Here is a 22,933-nt window from a genome sequence, read left to right as displayed (position 1 = left end):
AGTGGAGAAATTCCTGTGACCCAGAAATAGGGTGAGTACAAAAACAGACAAGCAGGAAACTTTGGTAAGGGCTAAACTAGTCACTTTTGCTTTTCAGCTGAAATGAGGCAAATACTAAGAAAAGAGCCTTCCCCACCCCAAGGGGAATGTATAGCATGCATAGTTAGGTTAATAAAGAAGCAAGGTTTGTTGGTAACTTGGAAGCAGATCACTGGAATCTTTAATATATTAGAGTAAACATCTCCTTGGTTCGCTAAGGGAAAAAAAAAATTAGAGCCAGGAAGTGGAAGCTAGTGGGAGAGCAACTAATTGAATATTATGAAGCTAAGGGTCCTGATTCAATTCCTGAGAAAATATTCCTTATGTGTAACTAATACAATTGGCTTTAAAGACAGGCTTCTACAACAAGGAAAAATTTTAATGTTGGCAGCCAGACAAATAAGTGTGAGTAGAAAGAGCAGGAGGGAGATGGTACTGACAAAGCAGCTGAAAAGCATAGAGAATTGGATAAGAAAGGAGTTAAGTATAGTGCTGATGAGCTTAAAGAGTGTGGTGCTTCTCACTTTCACAGCTCTCACCTCTGCTCACACTGGAGAAGTCTCCCTTAGGGCAGCATTCCCTACCTCCTAATCCTCCCGCCCCCTCAATTTCACCTTCCTGGGTGGAAGAGGGGAAGAAGGGCAGTGACATCATCAGCACCACACATGCAGCAGTTTTGTCCACCCTCTATGACACAATTACAAAAGCCATTAGTTAAAGCTAAAGAGGAAGGACAGGATACATCTGATTTGAAAATAAAAGCATACCCTGTGATTGAAGAGTTTAACTCTTCAAATCAAGAAGAAAGAAGATACACTCCTTTTAATCTGAAAATTATCAAAGATCTGAAAAAGACTTGCACTCTTTATGAGTCTACATTGTCATGTTAAGATGGCATTAGAAAATTTGGCTTATGAAAGTTTAACCCTTAGTGATTGGATATCTGTAGCAAAGACATGTTTAGAATCTGGACAAAACTTGTGGCTTTCTGGGTATAGTGAACTTCAGAATACAAGCCCAATGAAATAGGCAACCTGGAGTTAATATATCTGTCACCTTTGATCAACTAGCAGGTTTAGATGCTTATTGCAGACACTTTAGCGCAGATTAATTACCCTATAGCAGCATATGAGCAAATTACTGCTGCTACTATCAAAGCATGGGGCCACCCTCCCAGGAAGACAAGATAGAGGGGAAGCCTTCACTAAAATAGTGCAAGGTCTAAATGAACCCTTTGCTGATTTCATGGGACTTCTGCAGACAGCTAATATACAAACTATTGGTGAAAATGTAGCAATGGAAATTATAATAAGACAACTTGCTAAAGAAAATGCTAATGAAAATTGTGAAAGAATTATGCTAGGATTACACAAGGATGCTCCTTTAGAGGAGATCATAAGATGCTGTACACAGTGGGCACAAATAGCTTTTATACCTAGGCTATGATACAGACTTCTCAAGATCTGATCTTGGAAAGATAGTGTCTCTTTTGGCAAGGGACTTCCAGAAAGACTTGTCAATGCTTTCATTGTGATAAGGTAAAGCATCTGAAAGCTTAATCTTGGCATAAAATACAGAGTGGGAGAACAAGACCCAAAACTCCATGTCCAAAGTGTAACAGGGGCTTCCATTGGGCATCAGAATGTAGAATGATTCAGGGAAACAGGAGGGGTGGGGGGGGGGTGGGGGCAGGCCCAGAGCTCCAGGCTAAAAACACTTGGAGCATGATGGCAATCAGTGTTACATCCAGAGAGTCTTTAGAAGTTCAGTACTCCAACATGATCAATCAGCTGAGAAGCAACCTGATGGGAGAAAGGGATTACAATTAGGGAGAATAAAGTTGTATGTAGCTGGAATTACTGAAATATCCCCGGAGAGGTGAAATCTGTCCCTTTCTGGCCTGTTTCCTTTGCCTCCAGGTAGAATAGGCTTAACCATTCTACTTCCTGAGAGTCCTTACAAAACAGTGTCCATCCATACACTAATTTGGGAAACTGGGGAATGCATGGCTAATATCCCAGTTACTAATACAGTAGACAATGTGTGACATCACCCAAGTGAAGTAGTAGCATCAAGTTTACTGATACAGATTCATAATAGGCAATTTGGTAATATTTGCCCAGATTTTAACTCTCAACAACAGAATCTAAGAATATTCTGGGCTGCAGCTGTTACAGCTGACTGTCCTATGCTCACTCTCTATGTAAATGGCATATCAGTGGAAGGGTTGGTAGACATAGGTGCAGATTGTCCAGTCATTAGAGGTGCCAGCTGATCCAGTCACTAGCCGTAGATTAAGGCAGACGCCTATATGTCTGGCCTAGGAGGATCAATAACAGCTGAAGTTAGTGCTACCCCTTTGAGATGGACATTTGAAGGTGAAACAGGAGTTTTTACTCCTTTTATAGTTGAAAAAATCCCCGTCAATCTCTGGGGAAGAGACATCTTAAAACAGGTAGGATTACAAATGAATACTTCATCTTTTTGGGCAGGGCTATTGTTGAAGGTCTACCAACACTCTCACCTGTTCCTATTCAATGGAAAACTGATACACTGGTGTGGATAGAACAGTAGCCCTTAGCTAGTGATAAAATTCAGGCCTTATTAGAGCAACTTGACCAAGGACACTTATACCTTCTCTAAGTCCTTGGAATTCCCCTGTATTTGTTGTTAAAAAGAAATCTGGAAAATGGAGGATGTTGACTGATTTAAGAAAAGTAAATGAACAGATGAGAACTATGGGAACTCTTCCCAAGGTCACACAGCTAGGCCATATTTAAATTTGACAAGTCTTCCTGACTCCTGGCCCAGTGCTGTACTCACTGTGCAAACTCACTGCCTGAATTATCAGTCTATAGAAAACAATAAATCAAACCCTGATTTATAATATTTTCTGTTTTCCAAAGTGTAAATGCTCACACCAGAAATTTATCATTGTGGTAGTTTTTTTTTTTTTTTAATAACTTTTTATTGACAGAATTCATGCCAGGGTAATTTTTTACAACATTATCCCTTGCACTCCTGTTCCGATTTTTCCCCTCCCTCCCTCCACCCCCTCCCCCAGATGGCAAACAGTCCTTTACATGTTGAATAGATTACAGTATATCCTAGATACAATATATGTGTGCAGAACCGAACAGTTTTCTTGTTGCACAGGGAGAATGGGATTCAAAAAGTATAAATAACCTGGGAAGAAAAACAAACACGCAAGCAGTTTATATTCATTTTCCAGTGTTCTTTCTTTGGGTGTAGCTGCTTCTGTCCATCCTTGATAAGTGAAACTGGATTAGCTCTCTTTATCAAAGAGATCCACTTCCATCAGAATACATCCTCAAACAGTATCATTGTTGAGGTATATAATGATCTCCTGGTTTTGCTCATTTCACTTAGCATCAGTTCATCTAAGTCTTGCCAGTCCTCTCTGTATTCATCCTGCTGGTCATTCCTTACAGAACAATAATATTCCATAACATTCATATACCACAATTTACTCAACCATTCTCCAATTGATGGGCATCCATTCATTTTCCAGCTTCTAGTCATTGTGGTAGTTTTAACTAACTCCAACAAGACCCTTGGTTATGGGTATAAAATTGAGAGCCATACAAAGTATTAAAAGATTCTTTGAGGATCAAGAGATGCTTTAAGATGTCAGTATATCGGTGAATGTTCTGTAAAAGGTAGCCCCTGAGCTCAACTTTGAAGGGAAATGATTCTGAACTGCAGAAATGATACATTCTATATATGTTTAGTTTTTGAAGAATAGCTAGTTGTGTTATTTAGCTAAAATGCATAAAGAAAGGATAATATAAGATAATCTTAGAAAAATAAATTAGAATTAAGTCATGAAGAGAAATGCCAGGCTAAAGAGTTAAAATTTTATCTTGTGGAGGCACTAGGAAGCCACTAAAGATGTGTAGCCTATGCTAGGGAGATTGATTACTTTGATTTGTTTTATTTAAAAAAAAAAAATTACAAGAGAGGGAAAACACTGGAGCCAGACACAACAATCAGTAATTTACCTCAGTTGTCCAAGTGAATACAGAAAAGTCTAGAAGCCTAGAGAGAAAGTGAAACGTGAGAAATTGTAGAAATAGAATCAGTAGGATTTTAAAAATTTTTGAACATGGGAATTAAAGAAGATGGAAGACTCAAAAATGATTGTGATTTGAAACTGGGTGATTTGGAGATAATTTTTTCCTTTTATGAGAAAACTAAAATCTTGGAGAAAGGACAGTAGTTAATAGGCAAGATAATGAAGTTCACCTTTGGACAAAGTGAGTTTGAATTGCTGATGGGACATCTATCTAGGAAGAACCTAGAGATGTAGGACTTGGAAGTTCAAATGAAAGACTGCTCTTTTTATATAGATTTGAATGTGCTTTGCCTAGAGGTGATAACTGAACCTATAAAACCAGAAGGGTATAAAATTTTCACTCATGCTTAAACCATCAATCTTACCTTTGACTGTTCCTTTTTTCCCCTCTTTCCTATAGGCAATCTTTTATAAGGATCCATAGAGAGTACTTTCACATTGTCTTGACAATCCATACCTTCCTTTACATTTCCCATGTTTCCCCGATAATAAGACACTGTCTTACTAATTTTTTGGACAGGGGAGAAAAAAAAACCCACCAGAGGGCTTATTTTCAGGGGAGGGCTTATTTTAATGAACATTGACAGCAATTTTAATAAACAGGTAAATGTGAACCAAAAATAGTACCTCTATTCAATAATGATCATGTCATCTTCTTCAACAACATCATCATAAGTGTCCATACCCTGAATTCCGTCCTGGATGTCTCGCACCTCTATTTCCTTCAAAAGAAGTGGACCCAATCTGTCATGCCCAACAATATAGCTCTCTTTAAATGAACATGTCTTGTCCAGGTAACCTGCTCATAGTGCTTTGGCGACACAGCTGTCAGTAATTTTATCCCATGAGTTCTTCACCCAAGTCACGACTTCTTGCAGACAGGGCTTCACAAAGTTTCCACGCTGATTTCTTTCCATTCTATTTTCAATGTAGTCATTGATTTCCATGTGCAAATGGTCCTTGAATGGCTTGTTTATTGCAATATCAAGGGTCTGGAGATAGGCAGTCATTCCTGCAGGAATCATTACTTGATGTATTCTTTTCTCTGCAAGGAAGTTCTTCATTTCTTTAGCGCGGTGAGTGCTGGCTGAATCCCAGATTATCAGACCCCTTTGGTTACCTCGCATAACAAGTGGCAGCATTAAGTCAACCCACTTTCTTATAACGGCTTGTGTACACCAGGCTTTTTCGGTTTCAAGAACGTAAATGCTTGATACACGTTCAATCTTAATCTTTCTTGCCCTTACTGATGATTAGAGGTGTGGCTTTCTTTCCATACAAACGAATTGCCAGAACACAGAACACATTTTTATAAATGTAGCTCATACAGTTTATGTGTTTTAATACATTTAGTGTTTTAAGCATTGAAAAATGCTACATATAGTTATTTGTATCTTTGTAGCATTTAAGATTGTGTGTGTGCAAAATAATGTATCAGTGAAACCTCCTGAAATCCCCTTCCCAGGAGAAATAATCTTTCATCCTTAGAACTTAGATGGTTATTATAAGTCTCTTTCTTATGCTGCAGTAAGAGAGCTGCATCTGCATTCAAGAAAACCTAAGTTCAAATCTAGCCTTTGGTATTTACTATATGCAACCTGGGGCAAGTTATATTACCTCTGTCTGCCTTAGTTTGCTCAGCTGTAAAATGGCAATCATAATAAGAATAATATTAGCAACTACTTCTCAGCTGTTTTGAGAATAAAAGAGATAATATTTGTAAAGTACTTTGCAAGCCTTACAACCCTATATAATTGATTACTTTTATTATTATTTTACATTAATTATCACTGCTGCTTTTTAATTAGCATGGTTTGGAGGGGAGTGTTTTTTGTTTGCTTTGTGGTTTTTGCATGTATCTTCTCTCTTATCAGACCATAACCTTCCAAAAGGCAAGCTTCCCAGACCACCAGCTTTTGGTTTCCAGAAATTTTGATCCTAGGTCTTTCCATTTCACTAATATAACTGATTGTCTAAATCAACCTGAAGCGTCTTAGCCTCTGAGCAATCTTGAAACCCTGAATTTTAGAGATTTAGTTTCCTTAATACCTAATAAACCTTCTCTATTCCTCTTGGTATCTTTGCTTTTGACATTTTTTTCTTTTTAACCCAGAAGCTGTACAACTCTGGGTCATGAGAATGTCTTCTCTAGTTCTTATTTAAAAGAGGAAGGCATATAATACCCAGTAAAGAGGAAATTGGCCTTAAAAAATCCAGCATCTGACACACACTCACTGTGTGACCATCAGGCTGTTTATCTCCCTTATGTTCTAAGTAACTCTATAAGACTGTCAATTATAGAATAGTTGTTAACTGATCTGTAATGGTAAAGAGAACTTCTTATTGAGTTTCTACACCATTGAAATTACAGGTTCCATCTAAAAACAATGTAGGAGAAAAAGTCAGAAATTACACAAAATCAGAATTAATATACCAGCTTAAGGCAATTAGATACATGAATAAATGAAAGCTTATTTTCTTGAGTCATTTTCAATCATGTCCAGTTCTTCATGAACCCATTTAAGGTTTCTTGGCAAAGATACTGGAGTGATTTGCCATTTTATTCTCTCCCTCATTTGCCACATAAGGAACTGAGGCAAACCAGTTAAAAGACTTGCCCAGGGTCACATAGCTAATTAGTATCTGAGATTAGATTTGAAATCAGGAAGATGAGTCTACTTATCTTTGCTACCTAACTATTTTCAAAGACACCTGCCTGGGGCCAAATCAGATGACTTCCTAAACTCTTCTAACTTCAGGATCTATAATAAAACCTTGGGTCTCTATTGATTCTCTTTCGGTCATAGTTTTTGCTTTCTTTTGGACCTCTCTTTGAGAATTTTATTTCATCCTTGTCACCATCCATAGCAGACATTTGTATAAGCCTTTATGGCATGATTTTATTCCTGGGAGCTTGAAATTTAAAAAAAAATGATCTGTAGATCAGTATCATTGGATTTTTTTTTGTCATCCTATATATATATATATTTTTAGGCATTTAAAAACATTCTTAGAAAGGATCCGGGGGCAGCTAGGTGGCACAATGGATAGAGCACCAGCTCTGAAGTCAGGAGGACCTGAGTTCAAATATGGTCTCAGACACTTAACACTTACTAGCTGTGTGACCCTGGGCAAATCACTTAACCCCAATTGCCTCAGCAAAAAGAAAGTATCCATAGGGTCTACAGACTTCCAAAGGGATCCTTGACACACAAAAAAATTAAGAATCCCCATAACACTTGTTTTTTTTTTTTTTTTTAAAAAGAAAGAAAGAAAGAAACCAATTATATTTAAAAGCAGTTTTTAAAACATTCTCAGACTTCAGGTTGTTAGGAACAAATTCATATCAACTTCTTCATCGTACAGAGGAAGAAACTTGAGTTTTCCAAAGAGGAAGAGAATTGTACGTGATTGAAGATCAAGTTCATAGTTAAGATTCAGACTCAGATTTTTTGATTTCCAGTTCTGGCTTCTACAGTGCCATCCATCTCCCTTGCCAGTCTGTCATGGGTACTTTAGGGTAAGACATCGCTAGAGCCTGCCTTCCAAACCTTCAGAAGGTTTAAAGCACTGCTACTACACCTCTCTCACTTTCATTTCCAAATATGAAAAGTCCAAGTGCAAAACATTTTTCATATATTATTTCACTTGTTCCCAGAATCCTTCAGGCTGCCTGAGACAGGTTTTGGATAGGGTTTTTGTATCTAGCCTCATCCTCAGTTATATTAAGCCCTCCAAATGTAATCTTTTTTTTTTTTATTATTATAGATTTTTATTTGCAAAAGATATGCATGGATAATTTTTCAACATTGACCCTTGCAAAACCTTCTGTTCCAGCTTTTCCCCTCCTTCCTCCCACTACCTCCCCTAGATGACAGGTAGTCCAATATATGTTAAATCCAATATATGTATACAGTTATCTTGCTGCTCAAGAAAAATCAGATCTAGAAAGAAAGGAAAAAACCTGAGAAGGAAAACAAAAAGTCAAGCAAATAATAACAGAAAGAGTGGAAGTGCTATGTTGTGGTTCACACTCGTTTCCCGTAATTCTCTCTCTGGGTGTAGCTGATTCTTACTGAACAATTGGAACTGGTTTGAATCATCTCAGTGTTGAAGAGAGCCACATCGATTAGAGTTGATCATCATATAGTATTGTTGTTGAAGTGTGTAATCTCCTGGTTCTGCTTATTTCATTTATCATCAATTAATGTTAATTTCTTCAGGCCTCTCTGAAATCATTCTGTTGATCATTTCTTATAGAGCAATAATATTCCATAACATTCATATGCCACAATTTATTCAGCCATTCTCCAGTTGATGGGCATCCATTCAATTTCCAGTTTCTAGCCACTACAAAAAGGGCTGCCACAAACATTTTTGCATATGAGAGTCCCTTTCCTTTCTTTAATATCTCTTTGGAATATAAGCCCAGTAGTAACACTGCTGGATCAAAGGGTATGCACAGTTTGATAACTTTTTGAGTATAATTCCAAATTGCTTTTCAGAATGGTTGGATTTGTTCACAATCCCAACAGTGTATCAGTGTCCCAGTTTTCCCATATCCCCTCCAATATTTGTCATATTAGCCAATCTGACAGTATGTAGTGATATGTCAGAGTTGTTTTAATTTGCATTTCTCTGATCAATAGTGATTTGGCGCACCTTTTCATATGAGTAGAAATAGTTTTCATCATCTGAAAATTGTTCATATCCTTTGACCATTTCTTATAAATTAGAGTCAATTCTCTATATATTTTGGAAATGAGGCCTTTATCAGAACCTTTGCATGTAAAAATGTTTTCCCAGTTTATTGCTTTCCATCTAATCTTGTCTGCATTAATTTTGTTTGTACAAAAACTTTTTAACTTAAAATAATCAAAATTTTCTGTTTTGTGATCAGTAATAATCTCTAGTTCTTCTTTGGTCACAAATTCCTTCCTCCTCCACAGGTCTGAAAGGTAAACTACCTTTTGTTCTTCTAATTTATTTATAATCTCATTCTTTATGTCTAGATCATTAACCCATTTTGCCCTTATCTTGGTATACAGTGTTAAGTGTGGGTCAATATCTAGTTTCTGCCACACTACTTTCCAATTTTCCCAGCAGTTTTTGTCAAATAGTGAATTCTTATCCCAAAAGCTGGGCCTTTTCAAACACTTATTGCTTATATTATTGACTATTTTGTCCTGTGAACCTAACCTCTTCCACTGATTGACTTTTCTATTTCTTAGCCAGTACCAAATGGTTTTAATGGATGACTGCTGCTTTATAATATAGTTTTAGATCTGGTACAGCTAGGCCACCTTCATTTGATTTTTTTTTTTTTTATTAATTCCCTTGAAATTCTTCACCTTTTGTTCTTCCAGATGAATTTTGTTGTTATTTTTTTCTAGGTTAGTAAGATAGTTTCTTGGGAATTTGATTGGTATTACACTAAATAAATACATTAGTTTAGGTAGTATTGTCATTTTTATTATATTCACTCAACCTATCCAAGAGCACTTAATATTTTTCCATTTGATTAGATCTGACTTTATTTGTGTGGAAAGTGTTTTGAGGTTTTGCTCATATAGTTCCTGACTTTACTCTGGCAGATAGATGTTAGAGTTCAAATGTTGGAGTTCTTGTTCTTCTCAAAGCACAGCCGATTTAGAGGCTTAGAGCCCTTTGGATGTCTCCAAATCCAAAGGTTCTGTCCTTCAGCCTCTGCCTCTGCTTTCTTCTGCCTCCAACCAACACAGAGATGGAATGTCTCTCTTGACTCCTTCTGGGGAGCCCAGCCACCAACTACAGTGGTGTGAGATGAAGATGAATCTGGTTGTCCGCTGAAACCTCGTCTCGTAGCTTCTTCCTCTGTAAGCTCTTCGTCTGCCACCAGCCAGCCAAGAGGAAAAAATGTATTCTGCCATAGAGCCCTCATCGCTGGCCTTTTATCTGACTCTTCTGAGAGAATGGGATTATGGGTTTTCTCCCATAGTGCTCTCTGGCCCAACGAGCTTCAAGGGAGGTGTGAACTCATTGAACTCCAATGAGTAAAGGTGTGAACACAAGCCTTGTATTAATTAGTTCTACTTAGTACCTTGTTTCAGGTTCTGCCCAAAACATCTTCTTGTAAGATTAGATCAACTCTAATTAGTTAGCAGTTAGTAAGGATTCCAACAGATAGATTCCCAAATATTTTATATTATTAACAGTTATTTTAATTGGAATTTCTTTTTGTATCTCTTGCTGTTGAATTTTGTTAGTGATGTGTAAGAATGCTGATGATTTATGTGGATTTATTTTGTATTCTGCAACTTTGCTAAGTTGTGGATTATTTCTTTTTAGTAGAATCTCTGGGGTTCTCTATGTATCATCTGCAAAGAGTGATAATTTGGTTTCTTCATTACTTACTCTAATTTGCTTAATCTCTTTTTCATCTCTTATTGCCAAAACTAGCATTTCCGATACAATATTGAATAATAATGGTGATAGTGGGCAACCTTGTTTTGCTCCTGATATTATTGGGAATGGTTCCAGTTTATCTCCATTATATATGATGCTTACTGATGGTTTTAAATAAAAGTCCACTTATTCCTATACTCTCGAGTGCTTTTATTAGGAATGAATGTTGGATTTTATCAAATGCTTTTTCTGCATCTATTAAAATGATCATAAGGGTTTTGTTAATCTGGTTATTGATATAGTCAATTATGCTAATAGTTTTCCCAATATTGAACCAGCCCTGCATTCCTGGTATAAATCCTACTAGGTCATAGTGTATTATCCTGGGAATAATTTTTTGTAATCTTTTTGCTAATATTTTATTTAAGATTTTAGTATCAATATTCATTAGGGAGCTTGCTCTATCATTTTCTTTCTCTGTTTTCATCTTAACTGGTTTAGTTATCAGTACCATGTCTGTGTCATAAAAGGAATTTGGCAGGACTCCTTCATTCCCTATTTTTTTCAAATAGTTTATATAGTATTGGGGTTAATTGTTCTTTAAATGTTTAGTAGAATTCACATGTAAATCCATCTGGTCCTGGGGATTTTTTCTAAGGCAGTTGATCCTATAGTTTGTTCTATTTCTTTTTCTAAAATGGGTCTATTTATGTAATTTATTTCCTCTTCTGTTAATTGGGGCATTCTATATTTATATAGGTCTTTCTCCTTTTCATTTAGGTTGCCAAACTTAATTGGCATAAAGGTGGGCAAAGTAACTCCTAATAATTGCTCTAGTTTCCTCTTCATTGGTGGATAGTTCTCCCTTTTCATTTTTTAAGACTAACAATTTGATTTTTCTCTTTCCTTTTTCTAATCAAATTAACTAAAGGTTTATCTAGTTTGTTGGGGTTTTTTTTTTTTTTTCATAAAACCTACTCTTAGTTTTATTAATTCAATAGTTTTTTTAGTTTCCATTTTATTGATCTTTAATTTTTAGAATTTAAAGTTTAGTGTTTGATTGAGGGTTTTTAATTTGTTCTTTTTCTAGCTTTTTTAGTTGCAAGCCTAATTCATTGATCTTCTTTTTCTCTATTTTATGCAAGTAAGCATCTAGAGATATAACATTTCCCCTTATTACCACTTTGACTGCATCCCACAAATTTTGGTATATCATCTCATTATTGTTATTCTCTTGGGTGAAATTATTAATTGTGTCTATGATTTGCTGTTTCACCCATTCATTTTTTAGGTTGAGATTATGTAATTTCCAATTACTTTTTGATCTATTTTCCCCTGGCCCTTTATTGAATGTAATTTTTATTGCATCATGATCTGAAAGAAAAAAAAAAAAGCACTTACTATTTCTGCTTTTCTGCATTTGATTTTGAGGTCTATATGTCCTAATATATAGTTAATTTTTGTATAGGCTCCATGAATTGTTGAGAAGAAAGTGTACTCCTTTCTGTCTCTATTCAATTTTCTCCAAAGATCTATCATGTTTAATTTTTTCTAGTATTCTATTTTTCTCTTTAACTTCTTTCTTACTTATTTTGTGGTTTGATTTATCTAGTTCTGAGAGAGCAAGTTATGATCTCCCACTATTGTTCTTTTGCGCTCTGTTTCTTCTTGCAACTCTCTTAACTTCTTTAGGAATTTAGATGCTACATCACTTGGTGCATATATGTTTAATATTGATAATGCTTCATTATATGGTATCCTTTAGCAAGATAAATTTCCTTCCTTATCTTATCCTTATCAATTTTTGCTTTTCTTTGTCATTAGATCAGGATGGCTACCCCTGCTTTTTTTTGTTTCACCTGAAGCATAATAGATTCTGCTCCAACCCTTTACCTACTCTGTATGTGTACATGTATGTATACATACTCTGTATGTATCTTTCTGCTTTAACTGTGTTTCTTGTAAACAACACATTGTAGGAATCTGGCTTTTAATCCAGTCTATCTGCTTACATTTTATGGGAGAGTTCACCCTATACACATTTTCACTTAAAACTATTGATTCTGTATTTCCTGCCATCTTATTAACCCCAAATTATACTTTTCTCTTTCCTTTTTCCCTTTCCCTCCTTCCCAGTATTTTACTTATAAGCACTACTCACCTCAAGTAGTCCTCCCTCTTTAGAGACCCTCCCCCTTTTTATACCTTTTCTCTACTATTTCTCTTTTCCTTTCTAGTTAGTCTAACCCTTCCCTTTTTCCCTTTCCTCTCTTTTTCTATAAGATGAGAGAAGTTTCTTGGTGAAACCAGATATATCTAATATTCTTTCTTTGGGCCAAATCTGATGAGAGTAAGATTCATACAATATTTGTCACGCTCACTTCTTGCCATAAGTTATATTATGTTTTCTTTGCCTCTTCCTGAGATGTAATTTCCCTCATTTTATCTCCACTTTTCCCTTTTCTTCAGTTACACCCTTTCTACTTATAGTTTCTTTTTTATAGTATAACAGTAAAATTAGATTATTCACGTACTCTTTGATGATTTCCTGAAAGATAGTGTTTAGGCTCTTTTTTTATCATGTATTTTAGGGAGTCCAATAATCCTTTGTCTTTCCTAGATCCATTTTCCAAGTCAATTGTTTTCCCAAGTAGGTATTTTACATTTTTTTTCTATTTTCTCTCTCTCTCTCTCTCTCTCTTTTTTTTTTTTTTTTTTTTTTTTGCTTTTTCTTGACTGATTTTTGTTGTCTCATTGAGTCATTCATTTCCATTTCTTCAGTTCTGAATTTTAATGAATTAATTTCTTCATTTACTTTTTTTAACTTCTTTTTGTATTTGTCCAATTGAATTTTTAAATAAGTTGTTTTGTTTTATGGAATTTTTTTCCATTTCACAAATTGTTTTTTTAAGAGTTATTTTCTTTTTTCTGAGAGTTGTTTTCTTTTTCCATTTTATCAAATCTATCTTTTAATTAGTTATATGCCTTTTCCAATCCCTCTTGCAAAATTTTCATTTCCTTTCCCCATTTTTCTTCTAGGAGAGCCTTGTGTTACGGGGATCAGGTTATAACTTTTGGGTTTCATATAGAGACTGCCTTTAGTCTCCTCAGAGTTTGAAATCTGTTCTCATTCACCATAGAGCAGTCTATTGTCAGAATCCTCTTTACTTTTTTTTTTTTTTTTTTTTTTTTTTTTTAAAGTTAAGGTCTGCTTTTAGTGCTGGAGAAGTTTTTCAAGTGGCCCTAGCAATGCTGGTCAATTGTGATTCACTCTGGTGCTGGGTGGGCATGGCCAGGTGCCGTGAGATTCTGGCCTTTCAGAGTTCACTGTTGATCTTTTATGTTTGTCTTGGATGTTTTATAACTTATATGCTGATCTACTGGCTTGAAATCAGGGCAGAGTGGCCAACACTGCTATAGATTCCTATAGATTCTTCCCCACAGATTATCCACCACATGGTGTGGAGTCCGCACTGCCCTACACTCTGTGCTGTCTACTCTGGTGTTTGTGCTCAGCTGTTTATTAGGCTGCCTCCCTCCCGTTTCTGGTCTGTTTCCTCCCATAGATTCTCTGCCACCCAGAGTCTGTACCGTCCCCACACTATGCACTGGCGTTTGTGTTCAGCCTTGTGCTTGGCTGCCTCCCTCCTGTTTCCAATTGAAACAGACCTTTTATGGTGATCTTCAAAATTATCTTCTGCTGATAATTTGTTGTTCTCCCAGTATTTATGGGTTCTGCTCCTCCAGAGCTAATTCAGAGCCAGGTTTGCTAATTAGCCTGAGGGTTATAGACAAGGTCAGAGAAAAACGGGTGTTGTCTTGGCCATCTTGGCTCCTGAAAAAAGATTTTCAAGGAAGATTCACCCAGAAAGCTATGACAATAGTTTCAGTGATGAGGGCCTCTGTGAGTTGTAAGAACTGATTTTTTTTTCCCCTCCTAACTTATGTCTACCTCCATAGCAACTTTATCAACTGATTGGATATGTGTGGTGAGGATTGGGAGCTTGGGTGATTGGAAGCATATGGTGCCTTCCACAATTTGGAGATGGATGTAGGCAAAGATCATGAATATACATTTGCAGTGAAAATAGAAATCCTTTTTTGCCTGTTCATCTTCTATGGTTCACCCTTTTCCCCCTACCTCCCCCCTACCCACCCCCCAAAAAAAAGAAAAAAGAAAAGGAGGAGGTAATACAATTACTTCTCAAGTGCAGCCCAAGTAGAGATCCAGGTGTGTGAATATCAGATGAGGTGAGAATTGTGCTTGTGTAGCTTCTTAGGTTAAATTATAACTACCCCTTTGTAGTAGGTGGTAAGAGAGAGTTAGAAACACAGGTTCCCAGGAGGGTGGAATGTGAGTAATCTTTCTACACCCTTGGAATCTTTTCATAAGCCTCTGGGGAGGTGACATGGCCCCCATTTTGACAACCATTGTATTAGATGACAAATTAAGGTTTTGAGAATTTGAATAATAGTTTCTTCACTAGTCTGAGCTGAAAGTACACTTATGATTATAGAATTTATCATTTAGTTTCCAGTGCCTCAGTTATAAAAACAGAAATTGAAAACCACAAACATTTCAGAGGCACCCATATAAGATAAACATTTATCTATCTATTGAGACATAAGGGGAGAGAAATTGATAGTTAAGAGATGAAATTAGTAGAGAGCAAAGTTAGAATTCAGGTCCCGTACACACTGAGTTTGTATCCACTTTATAATTACAACATGTTAGTCTTTCAAGGTCTAGCTTAATGTGTTTCTAATATATTAGATACATGCAGTGAGTTAAATAATTATGGTAAGAATTTCTTTTTATCTGATTCCTTATGTTTCCTACACAAAATTGAATCTTGGTGACTAAAAGATTTTTCTTGATGCAAATAATTTATAGGCATTTAGAGCCTGCATTTTTTTCATTCACATAATTTGTTACAATGAAAAAACAGAAAGCTCTTATAAGAGTAAAATTGTTTGTAAATTAACGTGAACAATAGTTTTTAAGTTTTATTTAATAGCTTTTAACCTTCAAAAGCAATATAAAGTCATATATTACTTTTGATGAAATAAAATGTGCTCAATGTTAGATTTATTCTTTATGAGCTTGGAAAGGAATTCTTTATATTCAGGAAATCGAAACTTCAGGCTGGAGTTTTTAATGCATGTGCGTGAGGGAGAAACAGCTCTAACAGCACAAAAGAGAAGTCAAGTTCCAATGTCATTGCAGTTGGTTTAGCAGTAAACCATCTCATCATCTCATCTCATCAACTTGGACCATCAGAGGAAAATCTTATATTTTTTTTAAAAATTAGACATGATGATCTTTTAGACAAACTACTACCTATTTTGACTTCTTTAAAGAAGCTTGAATGAAAAATTTTCCCTTTATTAAACTGCATCATGTAGAGTTGACTCCAAGATCTCTAAAAGAAATATCATTATAAGCATTTATGTGTGTGTAATACTTTAAAACTGCATTAAGAGTTTTGGAGACTTATATTAAAGTTAGAAATATTGGTATAAATGTATCAGTTCATATCATTCATACTGGTATAACTGTGATCCATGTGAATACTGAAATTACTTTTCAACAGTGCCGTGCTGAACATTAAGTAAAGTATAATATGGGGAAACATTTGCATCTAAATTCTTTTCCAATATTTTAAAATATGTCAATCCTAGAATATAAGCTAAAGTATTTCCTTTGAATGTCAGGACTTTTCCAAATGCTGAATTTGTGAATAATTATTAGTCATTGAAAACTCTGGAGCATTACATCTTCCTCAGAGAAATCTAAAGTGATGTAAAAAGTTAATTAAATAAATTAATCCTAATTGCCACTTTTTTATTTTTAAAAGGCAAATAAAAAGGTTAGACTATGGTATATCAGATATATGGAATATATGGTATATGAAGAAGCCTCGGTAGATTGCTTTATGGAGTGGAAAGAGTCCTAGGGAATCCCAAGTTTTCTTACATGGCTTTACTTAGCCTCTTCAGGGACTTGGTTTTCTTAACTAAATGAGGCAGTTGGACTAGTTGATGTCTAAAGTTTTCTAGATACATTTCGTAGATACATGTCTTAATTGGATGGATACGCTAGATGGAAAATTGTTTTGACCCAAAATTGAGATGACTGCATTCGAAGTGTCATGTAACACTTTGGGTAATTCTAAGTTTTAACATTAATTCTAGGTTTTAACATTAATTTCTTCTTTTTGATGCTGTGTGATTGCAACTTGTGGAATATCATGATTTTAGCATAAAAGTGAACTCAGAGATCAATTGGGAAAATGATAGAAATGGCCAGGCTACACTGTGCTACTACCCAGGGTGCTTTGTATATAAAATATTAATGAAGGCTCTGTATTGATTAAAGATAGAGGAAGCCACTAGTATGGCTAGTAAAGCATGGCTATATAGCATAACTAGCTAGTACACTACATTATAAAAGGAAAGGAAGGGTTCCAGGGCATTGTACAGGTCATCAGAGGAGAACTTTGTTTTAACATTTTGTTAAATCATTTTTATCAAATTTGTCATTAAAGCATACAAAACATTCAGATGCTTCTTCTTCCTGTTGTTTGAAAAAGAAGATGTAGGAAATGGGGTTTCTTTTTAACCATATAAAAAAATTAAATGATTTTGTTTGTGATTTTCTGGTAGTGTTACTTAAAACAAAACAAAACAAAATAAAACAAAAAACCTGAGATACTTAATTTAACTGCATTATATTTTTTGTTTGGTCTCACTAATTACATTTTATAAGGTTTTCTTTCATTGAAAATTATTCACATGCTAGACATTGAACAATCTCAGCAATCCAAACTATCCCTCTATCCGTTAAACTTTAAAAAAAAAAAAAAAAAAAAAAAAAAAGGCCAAGAGAAGGAGAGAGGGAGGGTAAATACGATAAGGGGAGAGAGAGAAAGAGAGAGAGAGAGAGAAGAGAGAGAGAGAGAGAGAGAGAGAGAGAGAGAGAGCGCGAGCGAGCGGCGCAATATTTAGTGAAGGATCAAACAACTGTACTACTAGTTTCTTAGGTATTCCTTTGTTACATCATAAGTAATATTAACATTGATGGCTTGAATTAACAATGTAAGACTACATTCTCTTATTTTGTTTCTAAAGGCAAGAAGATATGTAGATTGTTGGCGCCTGGAGGGCAGGAACTGTCTTTTGTCTTTTTTTGTATCCCCAGCTTTAACATAGTGCCTTGCACCTAGTAGGTACCTAATAAATTGTTTAATTGACTGATTAAACATATTAGAAAGATTTTCATTTGGAAGAGAATCATATTGTTCTTAGGAGTTTTAATCTTTATTTAATCTGGAAAATATACCTACAAGAATGCTTGCTAGATTAATTAACCTGTTAGTACAGTGACTAATAAATAAAGTTTAATAAATCTATTATGATATGGGATTGTGAGTAAAATACTTTGCCCTTGTCAGTTGCAGATTCTTCATCCTGTCTTGGAAAGCAAAATGTTCAGCTAAACAAGACCAGTCCAGCACCACCCACAGTTTCATCAGAGAATGTTTCTGCAAAGATACAGCCTATAGCGGACCAGGCAACTGAACCTATAGCCTCAGGGACACAGCCTCCAGAACTCTTACTACAGGAAGGTATTGGAGAAAATGAATAGACATATTCAAATCTCGGAGTCAATTTTCCTTTTTTTTTTTTTTCTTTTCCTAAAAAGTTTGTTTTTTATTACCATAATTTTCCCCAGTATTTCTTTACTATGCCCTCCCAGAGGGCCATCCTAAAAGTATTTTTTATGACAGAAAATGAGGAGGGAAACTACTTTATCAATACATCGAAAAAGTCTTAAAATATTTGCATTGCATAGTGTTTTTAGATCTTTTATCTCTGCAAAATCAAACTCATTGTCTTTTTGTTTTAAGTACAGAGCAACCAAAATTTCTTTGTCTGAGATTCTTTAAAACCCTACATAAGGAAGTCACTGATTATTTCTGCACAAGGTGTTTTTTTTTTTTTTTTTAAGTCATTGTTCATCTGTGAAATTATAGCTATTAGGGAGAATAATACATTGAATAAACTTTTTTCTGATTTTTTTTTTCCCCAAGCCCAAAGTTTTTATTCCACAAATTGACTAGCACTTACACAGGCTCTGTTTTGGTACCCACATTTTTCAGTGATACAGAAACTAATTGTAATACACTTTTTGATCTCAAATTACCCTACTTTACCTTTTTCTTTGACAGAGTTCTCATATTTTAATTAAAGATTTAGGCCAGTGGGCAATTTTTCATTTTGACTGATTTTTTAAAAAATCTCTTGCCTACAGTTTGTATTTTTTTATATTGTCAGCATAGATGTGGCAAATTTTCTATGAAGTGGCAGTTGCCAGACTTCAAAATGACTGCTTGCCTTTATCACAAAGCTCTATACTCTGAATTAGAATATCAGTAATCTTATGACTAATCTTACTTGCTCTTCATCTCTTCAAGTTTGGGTTTCTTTCTTTTATGGTCAGCAAAAGCATTTCTTTCTCTTAGAAAAACTGCTGATTTCTTTATTTCATTTTACAAATAAATCATTTAGGTAAGAAAGGGTGTCCATGTTTTACCCAATAAGTCATTGGATTTTCTGGGAATAGAATTTACAATTCAATTCTTGATTTTTTTATCCAATGATTGAGCATGGTGTCATAGATCATATTTCTCAAGAACAATTATAAGTTAGAGTATTTTGAAACATTGTTTAAATGATACTTTTAACTGCTGCTTCCTGCCATATCTTTAATGTCCTGTTATTTACAAACTCTCCATATCCTTACTTATTATAACTCCCTTATATCCTTCCTTATTGATCCCAACTTTGTAATGTAAAGTTTCTGATCGTTTACACTTTTCCCAGTTTAGAATGTTTTCCTTCTTCTGTATCTCACAGAATATTCTGCTTTTCTTCAGACTCAGATGAGGTACCCCCTTGTCTATGAACTTTCTCTTAACAAGCTATTAATTCTCAAAGCATTCTTTGATTTTCCTTGTACTTTTTGTGTTTTTTTCCCTTTCCTACACTGTTAGAGTGTAAGTTTCTTGACAGGAGACTGGTTTTATTAGTCTTTTTATTCGTAGAGTCTTGCACGTAATAGATGCTTAATGTTTGTTGAATTGACTTTCTCTTCTACCCACTGTTTTTCTTCCAATTTTAAGTAAGAAGGAATTTTGAAAGAGAAAAGGAACTTAAAAATCTCTGGCAAACTAAAGTGGCTTTATTTGGTTAATCTATCTTTAATTTAGGGAGAAAAAGATAATTTTTGAGGCCTTTTAGATTGCAACTTATCCTGTTTCCTTTCCTTAAATAAAGACTTTCTGAAATAGACAATAGATGCAGCTGCTTGGCTTCACAGAGCTATCCAGAAAGCCCCAATAGATCAACGTTTACTGTCCTTTTAGCAGAATTTTTTTTTTTTAAATTTTACTTTAGGCTAAATTGTACTGGTGAGGTGTAAATGATGAGGTGGGAGAATTGGGGTGGGAGATCTCCTCTGGTAGGAGGGCAGGTCCTATGTGAAAGAATTTGCAAATCCCAAATCTGTATGGCAAAAAGGGATTTTTGTTGTTTACTAAGAAGGAAGCTTTCTTAGCAGGCTAAACTGATTAGGAATTTGGCAGATATGGATTAACAAAATCTTGATTTTATGGGATAAATCTTGGCCTGGGGCTGGGAGCTGTCTGGGCTACTCAATAGAAGATCATCAGACAGAGATCTCCAATTGAATAAAATCACTTAACTGGGAGTTTGAACTGCTGAGAGTTGTTTGTGGCAATTTAGTGGAGGGTGATTGACTGAGGTCTCCAATTGAATGAAACCACTTAACTGGAAGTTTGCAGGCTTTTCCCAAGGTCTGGGAGCTCCCCAAGGGGATACAGCTTACATGTGCTCCCCAAAAGATCTCAATTTATGTCAGTACTTCAGCGTCCAACAGTTTTTATTGTCTTAGAGGGAATCCAAGAGACATCTCTTATATTCAAAAGAAAAGACATCAACTCAGAAGTCATCTTTTTAAAAAATTCCTTTCTGACCATAATTTTTGCCATATAGATCAAATGCTAGCTTTAACAGTATTGGGGCCTATAATATTTGTTGAAGGAGTTAATCATCTCTGTGTTCTTAAAATATGACATATTCTTGCATCTTTTATAATCCTATGCAATTAAAATAGTCTGCCTAAAGAGCAAATGTGGATCAAGATAAAAGCCAGAATTTCCTTTTCAGTCATAAGAAGAAAATGAAACCCTCAAGTCTACCTTTTGATCTCCAAAGCATTTCATAGATAGAGGTTTATGCCCCTGTTTATAAAAGGAAAAACAGATGGCTTTGCCTAACGCATGGAGCTTGTACTCTTAAAATGCATTCGATTGATAACCACATTGTTATCTAATGTAATCAAGTAATTAAGGTAAAATCCTAAACATACCATTTTACTTGCCCTTGGGTCTTTGATATAGATGTTTTCAATCATTAGCAAATACAAATAAACATACAGTTCTACAACTCTTCCCTATGTTTTCTGTATTCTATGATACTTTATTCTCTGCTTATTTGTCAAAGTTTCAGGAGTAGATGTTAGAATATATCATTGCACTACTCACATCTGAAGAGTGCCAACAGTTAAATAATAGTTTTCTTCATGACCAGTTGTGCTAGAGAGTGGTTTTCATTATTTTAGCCTTCCTAATGCATATTTCTTTTCATTGTTTTAACTTAAAACATCATGTTGCAGCTTTATTCCATAATGATTTCGTTTCTTGATTGTTGATGAGGAAAAACTATGTTAAGTGTACATTATCATTTTAAAAGTCTCTGTTTCAGCATTTCTCTACCAGTAGTGATCTATTATTAAGGTTTTCTTGAGGTTCTTTTTAGCCATGAAAGATATTGTACATATCTTCCAATTATCTTTATATTCTTTTTACAAGATTTTTGACTATACAAGGGACAATTCCTAAATCTAACTTAATTTCATTCATTACTTCTCTGATCTTTTAAAACAGCCTTCTCAGTCAACTAGATTATTTACTTTGTGAATTGTCTTATGTCCAGTTTTCTATCATAGTTTGATTTCCCTTCGCAACTCAAAACTACCACCTAGTACATTTAGGAAAGGTTAACTCATTTTCATGTTAGCTTGAAGAAAATAATTTAAGATGGCTTAACATAAAAAAAGTATCATGCTCCAATGTCAAATTCTATATCTATACCACTACTTCTGCTTGATTAGCAAAGCAAATTGGGGTGAGTGGGTGTGTGTGTGTGTGTGTGTGTGTGTGTGTGTGTATAAAACACTTTAAAGGGATAGACTAAAATATATCTAGTTATGCTAACAAGAAAACTTATTATATAAAAATTCAATGTATGAAACTGGTTCCAGAATTATTTTTTGCATTATAAAAGAATTCCTCTAGTGAAATAAATAGTAATTTACAAAAATTTAATTACTCTACAACTTGGAATATTCTATTATATAAGTATGTAATGTGCAGTATATTTGCTTTAGTTTTTTAAAATGTTCTAATCATTTCTTTGCTTTTATATCATACCCATCTCGCTGTACCCCAGTGACACTGGTAGAGTCTTTCATTTATACATAGGTATTGTTTAGTAGGGCTAGTTCTTTTTTTTCTGAAGACTATAGTTTGATAATGAGACCATTTATAAAGGAGCAGGGCATATGCAGTTCTATTATGAAAAAGATTAACTTCCTTACCCCACCCCACTATCTCCAGTTAACAATAATTATCTGTAATTTGCTTTTAGGTAATCTGATTTAGAAAGAAAGACAAGTCATCAAATAAAGTTACTTGGTTTTCTGGAACTGTGACACCTGTCTTTGCCAATGATAGACCTGAATTGGGACTAGGATTACCAGCAATCTATTCAAAAATGGAAAATATTACATTTCTCTTTTGTAATATTCATCATTGTATAATAGCATTCTATTCAAAAATAGGAAATATTACATTTCTCTTTTGTAATATTCATCATTGTATGATAACTTAACAAAACAAATGCACTTTAACTTGTTTCATATTTTTCTTGAGAGTTATTGATTATATGTAAGTATATACTCACATCTATTTTTGCTATTTATTTGGAGAAAATGCTTCCCTTTCCCTAGATCTAGAATCATATGCATTTTTCTCTTTCTCTATAATACTTTATATTTATCTACAAACTATATGCTTAATCATGACATTCTTGCTGTATGTTATATAATGTATTAAGAATGCATTTAGTTGGACTGTTATTAGAAAAGTAGGCCAATTTAAATCAGATTGATTAAAACCAAGTTTACATTATGTATTGCCTGAATCTCATTTACGGGGTTTTTTTTTTCTTTTTCTGATTTTATCAAAATGGCTGTCATTTTTACATTGA

The 22,933-nt window shown here is 34.7% G+C and overlaps 1 protein-coding gene across 4 annotated transcripts in view; it reads left to right on the top strand.

Moving 5' to 3' along the window:
• Positions 1–22,933, top strand: part of SEC24B (SEC24 homolog B, COPII coat complex component) — a 94,815-nt gene that overhangs the window by 21,455 nt on the left and 50,427 nt on the right. For all 4 annotated transcript variants that reach the window (XM_051967390.1, XM_051967389.1, XM_051967392.1 and 1 more), the window contains exon 3: positions 17,974–18,147. In XM_051967390.1, coding sequence (XP_051823350.1) covers positions 17,974–18,147 — 174 coding nt within the window. The remainder of the gene's footprint in view (positions 1–17,973; positions 18,148–22,933) is intronic.

This window comes from Antechinus flavipes, chromosome 6 (assembly GCF_016432865.1).
Source record: "Antechinus flavipes isolate AdamAnt ecotype Samford, QLD, Australia chromosome 6, AdamAnt_v2, whole genome shotgun sequence".
NCBI classification, from domain to species: Eukaryota; Metazoa; Chordata; class Mammalia; order Dasyuromorphia; family Dasyuridae; genus Antechinus; species Antechinus flavipes.
Note: the sequence above shows the minus strand (reverse complement) of the source record. Positions and strands in the feature narration are given on the sequence as shown.